Below are 8,662 nucleotides of genomic sequence, written 5' to 3' on the forward strand. Positions count from 1 at the left end.
CGCTACGAAAGAAGCATTCACCAGAAATCCCACGGGCGTGGCAGGCCCTTACCCCTACCTAGGCCGACATTCAAAATTAGCAGCTCACGACGCTAATAGCCCCATCAACATTTTGCTTCATGATTAACGAAAAAACAACATTTTTTCACTTCTTTGCCAATTATTACAGTATACTCTAACCAAGCCGTCTTTGGTGTGGATAATTAACACCACCTCTCCAAAGCAGACAGACGACAAAGGACATAGGAAGAAGCTTGATTTTCCACAGAGGCACTACTGTATACTCTTTTGGATGATATCCTCATTTATCAAAGTCTTATATACAGATTTTGCACCGAGAAATGGCCACTCTTGTGTAACGCTTCTAATTTGTTCCCAAGCAGGAGCTCTACGAAGCAAATGTTTTATGGACCCGACTTTGGCGCCGAACCGCCACCTTGGAGTTTCAAAGTCCAGGAAAATGGGTTTCACATTACTCATTTAGAATATGGTAATGGAAAATGGGTTTCACATTACTCATTTAGAAAATGCCTTAAAACGTGTAGCTTTGGATCGTTGCTAAAGATAAAGGTACGCCGGTAGAGATGCTTTAGCAGTTTAGCCTGCTGCTTTATACTGCTCACTCTCAGTGAGCTCTTTATAATGCTTTAATCGAGTGCTCGCTAGTCCCGACCTCCTCCGATCCATCATCCCCTTCTATATAAACTCCCCCTGGACCAACGGCTCGAACCGTGTGTCCCAGCCAGTGACCTGACATCACTCACTGCAGGCTCGACAGAGCTGATCTGACCAACCAGCACTCGGCAGCTGGAGCCACGAGCCAGGTATAGTTGCTAGGCTGCCACACGGCCGGCCATGCGCGCCGCTAGGCAAGGCAAGCCGGCGGCCGGAGGAGTGGCCCTGCTGGTGGCCCTCGCCGTGTGGCTCCTGCCGGCGGTGGCCCGCGCGCAGCTCCGGGTGGGGTTCTACGACACCACCTGCCCCAACGCCGAGGCGCTCGTCCGCCAGGCCGTCGCCGCCGCCTTCGCCAGGGACGCCGGCACCGCCGCGGGCCTCATCCGCCTCCATTTCCACGACTGCTTCGTCAGGGTAACGAAACTTCAGCTTTATACCACCTGCGGCTTTATTTAAACATGAAAAGGTGCGTCGTCCGTTTAAAAAGTTTTGACATGGTTGCCCATGCAACGCAATGCTTTAAATTGAAACATACGAATGCAACGCGATCTGATGTATTTAGTAACTTATTTAGGTTCAGTAATTAAGAACGAGCGTCTGCGTTAGCTAGGATGTATGATAAACTCACTACGTACAGTTACCCAATAAATGAGCGGGGAAACAATTCAGTACTTAAGAAAAAAACAGAGTTCTTCTTCCGTGTATAATGTACATGAGATGTAGCGTTGAAAGGCGACATGGATCAAATTGCTCTTATGCACATAATTAATTTCATGAGATTTTCCATCATGCTTTCTCTGTTAGATTTTTTTCTCCCTAGTATTCCCAGTTAATTGCATGAAAAAGTTACCCATATTTCATTTTAGTTCCATGTTACGGAAAGTTACAAAAAAAAACTCACCGTAGTTATTAGTTTTCATCGTAAACCCTCCTACAAGAGTATTAGAGACTTGGCGATTAAAATCAACTTGATTTAAGTGGATGAATTAAAGTTCTCCAAATTTTGAGTGAGATGATCCTGTAATATCTTTAGTCTCTATGTTGGTTCCCGATCCTTTGTGGTTGAAAGAAATGAGCTACACATTCAGGATGTATTAGTGTATAATGACCCAGCCCGACAACATGAGCTTCCTCTGCTTTTCAGTTCTATCCCCTAGCTTGACATTGAGTCCATGAGTTTTCGAATGAACTTAGCAATAAAAGGCAAGATATGACACTGTTCTTATCAACATTATATAGGGGTATCTATTTGTAATAGATCCATATCTCACAATACTAGTTTACACAAATTTGGGGACACCATTTGTAATGGGAAAGAAGTAGAAGGAGAAAGCTGTCTCTTGAGACAAAGAGACAAAGCGTCAAAAGCACAAAAGCTCCGAAAGCAAGTGAACGGCATATATGCATGCTCTGATGTTTTCTTTCTTGGAAGGCAACGCATATTCCCTGCTTGCAAATGTCGCCAGGAATGACCTTTCAGCAGAAGAATCTCACTGATCTTTATCTTTTTTCCTCCCCATGCTCACATGCATGGATGATCGTACCAAAAGACAGTCAAAGTCAAGGACACATGCACAAATATGTTTCCTAGCTAGCTAGTATCTTCTCTTTAGTAACAAAAGCATGGACCATTCTCCCTTGCAAACTTCAGAAACAATGTATAGGCACAGTTGCTTTGAAATAACTAATAATCTATTTGTATATCTGTAGTAGGACACAAAGAAATAACCTTTGATCATCGATACAAAAAGACATCTTGAAGATATTTTCGTTAAAGCAACCCAAAACCGGACTATTCCACAGATTCAACTGATTTTGAGCAGAAGGATGCTGAACGACCATCTGATCTTGTATTCCATATTATTAGGTCAGTTAGTTTGGTTCAACTATCTGATCAATCGTCGTCTCATTCCATCCAAGGATGACATGATCTGTAAATCAAACAGCTTGTTAGAAAAAACTCTCCGAAAAATTAAGAAACCTGAAATTTAACTGGTTTGATTGAGTAATATGACACCAGACAACCATATGATCTTGTATGCCGTGCGATATCAGCAAGTTCATTAGTTTGGTTCCATGAAGAGGTTGATCAACCCTCATCTTTTTTTTTATTATAACATTGACTGATTGACATGCGTCTTTTATAACACTACTACAATGCAGGGCTGTGATGCTTCGGTGCTCCTGACCGTGAACCCCGGCGGCGGGCAAACGGAGCGTGACGCCGCCCCGAACAACCCGAGCCTCCGCGGCTTCGACGTGATCGACGCCGCCAAGGCCGCCGTGGAGCAGAGCTGCCCGCGCACCGTCTCGTGCGCCGACATCGTCGCCTTTGCCGCCCGCGACAGCGCCGCCCTCACCGGCAGCGTCTCGTACCAGGTCCCGGCGGGGCGGCGCGACGGCCACGTGTCCAACGCGTCGGACACCGTCGACCTTCCCCCGCCCACGTCCACGGCCAAGGAGCTCACCGACCTGTTCGCCGCAAAGAACCTCAGTGTCGAGGACATGGTCGTCCTCTCCGGCGCCCACACCGTTGGCCGCTCCTTCTGCGAATCCTTCGTCGACCGCGTCTGGAACCGGAGCGCCAAGCCCCCGGCCGCAATCGTACGCCGCCGCCGCCGCCATGCTCGAGCTTGCTCTCTTGCTGCAGTATTACATATATAATATATATAATATGTATGCAGGTGGACGCGGGGCTGAGCTCGTCGTACGCGTCGCTGCTGCGGGCGCTGTGCCCGTCGAACACGACGCGGGCGACGCCGATCACGACGGCGATGGACCCCGGGACGCCCAACGTGCTGGACAACAACTACTACAAGCTCCTCCCGCGCGGCATGGGGCTCTTCTTCTCGGACAACCAGCTGCGCGTGGACACGGCGATGGCGGCGCTGGTGAGCAGCTTCGCGGCGAATGAGACGCTGTGGAAAGAGAAGTTCGCGGCGGCGATGGTGAAGATGGGCCGCATCCAGGTGCAGACGGGGACGTGCGGGGAGGTCCGCCTCAACTGCAGCGTCGTCAACCCGTCGTCGTCGACCATCGAGCTGGGCTCGAGCGCGCCGGCCGCCGACGAGAATGGCGGCGTCGCCACGAGCTAACTGTTCGATGCCTCTCCGGCCGTCGTCGTCGTCGATTCGAGACTCACGATTTGCGCGCGCGCGCGTCCTTTCGACGCGCACGTTTCGTTCTAGCTTGATTTTATTTGTCGCGTGGACTCTTGTTTTTGCTACGTCGATGGCAGACTTTTCGACGATCTCTCTGCGGTGATTGTGAGCACCTGTGTCTTAACAGTCCGGACTTGAACTTTCAGTGGTCGATTAATAAGCACGTACGCGTGCGTGTTTCATGTTGTTGTCACGATACTGATCTGATGATCGATGAACATGAGAATCTGTCACTTCCATTGTCATATTATAGCTTGATTTTTACACAGCTAGCTATCTTTTTTTTATTGTCTACATGTCATGTTATGTTATGTCTATATATGTCGATCTATAGTTTATGGCGAAAGCTATTATTTCATATTTTTGGTTTGGTGATGGTACTATTTTTATATTGGGCGTATAATTATTGCGAAAAATGTCATTATAAAAAAACATATCTCGTAGTGTGAAAATCCTCAAACTGAATATCCTCGTATAAAATTTCGACATTCCTCAGACAGACTCTGCGTCTTTGCCCAAGCCTACATGGGTCGGCCCATTAACTTCGACATGTTGCTTATTAGCCCATTCAGCCCATCTGCTCATGGAGCTCGTGATTGTTCTTTTTCTATCGCCCCATTTTCTTTTCTGTACAGCATATGTGCGTACGATTATCTCCACGATCAGTACTTGGTCCCGATTAAAAAAAAAATTACTGCAAGACTTGGTTGGCAGCCAATACATCAAAGTTGTTCACGAAAGCGAAGATGGAACGGTTAGCACTAGTCATTAGATACATGGACGGGGACCTGTACTGCAATTAAGCACAGTAAAATAAGTCTGCCCAGTAAACCTACGGCCGCAACACGTACGGAGTAGGCTGTTTTTAGTTGAAGGTGTGCTCCTGTTTGACCGTTGCACTTGATCTGAACCCACCATCTTCAATCTAGCGGCTGAAGGACGAGCACCTAATGCCAAGTATACTGTCAAATATATTAAGATGGGAGAATTGGAGATATAGATCACATGCATTTGGAAATACACCTCTACAACATTAACACGTTACAAGGAAGTTAGCCGTCAAAATTGGACCGATGCCGTGCTAACACCTATAAATTTATTTATTTATTTATTAGTTATATATATATATATATATATATATAACCGAAATGTCACTAGCACACAAAATGATTCATTCCATTTGTGGTGAATTAGATTTGGTAGCACGGTCTCATTTTTCAAATCCCATGAGAGCCATGCGGCACATATATATACTAGACATTTGCTGCATGCGCGCTGTATCTTTAAATTAACCATGGTTTTATTGAAATAGAAAACTCCACCACAGTCCACAGAAGAAAGGGCCAAAATTAGTTGTAGTCTTGTAGATATATATAACTATATAGATTAACACTATGACACGCAAGTGGTTCTTTGAACGTAGATGCTTAAACGTGTGGTTTTGTGATAGATTTAACAGCGGAAGTGTAGGTTTAAGATGTTTACTCGCGCTGTTACAATATTAACAGCGGTCATATAGGCATAATATATTCAAGCTGTACAAAAGGCGTATCTTCATAATGTTCTATGAACATTTCTGAATACATATTAGAAGGCATGTTCAAGCCAAATAATTTGCTTGAAGTTGCAGCCGTCATCGACGGCACAAACACCAACACCGCAAGAATATAATTATGTTTCACATATGATGAATTCAGCTTCGTAGCTTGGTCGCTTGGCCTCAACTACCACTACTGGAGAACTGAGCATTCATCCCGAGGCTTAGTACCAGTTGCATTTTGATCCGGTACTAATGTGTCCCCGACGAGGTCCCCATGAAACCCTGCCTTCACCCGGTACTAAAGGTTGCACATCAGTACCGGTTGAAGCATCCACCCGTACTAATGTGCTTGAGGGTGGCGGGGGCGGGCGGGCGGTGGGAGGGGCCGGGCGGGAGGGCGGCTGGGCCAGGCGGTTTTTTTTAATATCCCTTTGGTACCCCCTTAGTACTGAAGTTGCAATACCGGTTGCACAACCGTACTAAAGGGGGTTAGAAACTGGTACTGAAGGCCCTTTCCCCAGTAGTGTACCATATCTGGTGAAAGCTATGCTAGATATAAAATTGACATTTGAATCACAAGATATCTTATATTAACAGACATTCTTAATAATGAAAAAGTTAACAAAAAACAGAAGTAAGGACAAAAATTAAGATGGTCAATAGCTCAGTTATCACAAACTAGAGCTAGGAACTTGGATATATACATCACTGGACGTCCCCATTCAATTAATCAACTTCCATTCAGTCAACAAATGTGATTCATATGATCATTAACTAACTGAGACTTTGAGAAACAACGACAGAAGTATTAAGTATTATATGCATGCACGTTTCCCACATATATAAAGGATGCGTGTATGTGAAAAATTCCATACTAGAGACGGGCCAAATAATTTGTAGAATTGTCACGAAATTCCCGAGTTCGACGCGGCTTTTGTCACGGAGAAGTCAGGTGTAGGTGTGTAGCTCCATGATATAGACATGACAAGTTCTTGTTTTGCTCATCGATCGATATCCTCGCAGTAGTACAAGTGGAGGACAAGGGCCTTGAGGCAGAAGCAAGTGATCCGACAAATCAACTAGCCAACCAATGCAAGCGCAAGGTAATCAAAGGCTTCTTTGGCCATGTGGACTAAAGGTACTGAGAAGTACTCAAAATTGCAACACATGCATCCAAAAGGAAACAATGTTAATGCAGGGGTTACGTACAAGGCAACAGATTATTACGGATTAGAGTAGGTTTGCACGGTTATCGATGAACCAAAGTGTGCTCAAGAGTGTCGAAGAAGGATTAGCCCCCATGTTGGAACTGTCCTTCCAGTCATACAAACAACGGTATGATTTCTGGAGCTCCTCCATATAATAATATTTCTAAAGCCAGGGTTGATTGGTATGGTGGATCATATTTTGCTGCAAAGTGCAAAGCAATTGTCCTGTATCTGGACTATCTTAACAGGTATCTCCGATCGACATCAAGTTTCGTGACACCAACGTTTCGTATGAATTTGTTGGCAAAGGCCCGGGATTCCTTACGTAGAGCTGAGGTTAATTATGTAGGTACTAATGGTCCTTGATTAAGTTGATGGGGAAAATTAAGTTGAAGGATATTCCCTTCATCCTCTCATTTTGTGGGTATATATGAAATGGGTGCTAAGGAACCTCGCAGTTGGGCAATGTGGGCATGTGGGCATGTTGGTATGATGGTTTAAGGCGACTCTAGCTAGAGTAGAGGAACAAACAGTGAATGCGTAATACCGTAAGGGTGACAATGATGGCTTATTGATGCATTAAGAATCACCTTTTCTTAACATAGCAATCACATGACAAAAGAAAAGAGGTAACAAGCTAAAAGAAGAAAACTAACTGTGAAACGTAACTAGAACGAGCAAACAAGCAGCAAAAATTAAAGTGCTGTAAAGAATCTAATGGAAAAATGATGACTTGAATAAATGAGTTTAAAGTAAGTTATGTGTTGATCACTCGTACTTTATCTTTTCTATGTCTGGTTATCATGGGCTCAGATTTGGCTTCTTGCCTTTTTCCCTAGTTGGTCATCAGCTCTCAGTGTACATCATCCACATCCATGCAAAAGCGCCAAGAGAAATGCAAAAGCAGTGATGATAGCGGCGCATACAGCTATCTTCCTCTCCACAAGTATAGAGTCATGCTAAATGTTACTGGTTTAGAACAACTATAATCTTCTTCTTGAAAGGAGAGTTACCTGAATCCAGCGTGAGAGAATGGAATGTTATTTAACTTATCAGCTATATATAACGTAGTACCTCAGTTCTAATATATGACGTTTAGGATATGATTAGTTCATTTTAAACTCCATATATATATCTAAGAATGGATGGACTAATTGCTAGACATACGTATTATCATTAATAAATAAGAAAATAGAGCATTCTTTCCTTAGCGCGTCTAAATAAAACAACCATGACAGTTAAGCAAAATAAGAATAAGCTAGATTTATCGTCTTCAAACCTAGAAAATCAAAAAGGACGTATACAAAACGGATTGCTTTAGGAATCATAGATGGATTGTCGCACAAGTTAGTTAGGTCGTAAGAATCAAAGTTCTAGAACCTATTTTGAAACCAAACCTCTGACCCAGCACCAACAAGGAGTCGCAAGCCCACTATATGAAAGATATTTGAGGTCTAGTTCACATTGTCACAAGTACTTATATTAGCATGAAACAAAATGCTGCTCCTGTATCAGTAACAGTACTGTTCTTTGAAGTAACCCAAATGAACGTCTCCAAACAGCTGTGTTTAATTTCAAAGTGTTTTACGTAGTAAAATTACACTTTTTTATTGCATTTATGACATCTTGGACACCAAAGTGGTCTCTAACGTATAACTTTCACAACTACCGTATTATATAAGAAATGGCCGGTAATAATAAATTTAAATTAATGCATTATATATAATTATTTTTAGGAAAACAATCCAATGATTGGTACTCTGCATATATTTGTTTAAAATTAGGAATCAAAGTTAGTTACAAATTTGACTACACGCTTTGTAGGGTTTCATAAAGGTATGGAGGAAGGAGTAATTCTTTGTAGCCTTCTTGTTAAGAGTCAAACCTCATAATCTTAATCGATCTCGCCAGATATAATTTTGCAATACAAAAATGATATCATCTGACTCACATATGGAAGTACTTTCTTATGGTAATGATTTTGTTGCTACAAACATTATAGTATATATAAGAGTGGGTGTAGAGGCCGGGAATTTCTTTCAAGGACTCATATCACCTCGATGTAAAATCTAAGAAAG

At 43.3% G+C, this 8,662-nt stretch overlaps 1 protein-coding gene across 1 annotated transcript; it reads left to right on the plus strand.

The window, feature by feature from the left end:
* Nucleotides 1–692: 692 nt before the first annotated feature.
* LOC117854476 (peroxidase 1) lies at nt 693–4,081 on the plus strand. The gene is made up of 3 exons (XM_034736680.2): nt 693–1,089; nt 2,839–3,279; nt 3,360–4,081. The coding sequence occupies exons 1-3, from the start codon at nt 856–858 to the stop codon at nt 3,768–3,770; spliced, it is 1,086 nt and encodes a 361-aa protein (XP_034592571.1). The 5' UTR covers nt 693–855; the 3' UTR covers nt 3,771–4,081.
* Nucleotides 4,082–8,662: the final 4,581 nt, after the last annotated feature.

Source organism: Setaria viridis, chromosome 5 (assembly GCF_005286985.2).
Source record: "Setaria viridis chromosome 5, Setaria_viridis_v4.0, whole genome shotgun sequence".
Lineage (NCBI taxonomy): Eukaryota > Viridiplantae > Streptophyta > Magnoliopsida > Poales > Poaceae > Setaria > Setaria viridis.

What these genes read in the sequence shown, in the direction of transcription:
- LOC117854476 (XM_034736680.2), top strand. Translation starts at nt 856, where the DNA reads ATGCGCGCCGCTAGGCAAGGCAAGCCGGCGGCCGGAGGAGTGGCCCTG. An exon ending in TCCACGACTGCTTCGTCAGG is followed by an intron (nt 1,090 to 2,838) that starts GTAACGAAACTT and finishes ACTACAATGCAG; the next exon opens with GGCTGTGATGCTTCGGTGCT. An exon ending in CCAAGCCCCCGGCCGCAATC is followed by an intron (nt 3,280 to 3,359) that starts GTACGCCGCCGC and finishes ATATGTATGCAG; the next exon opens with GTGGACGCGGGGCTGAGCTC.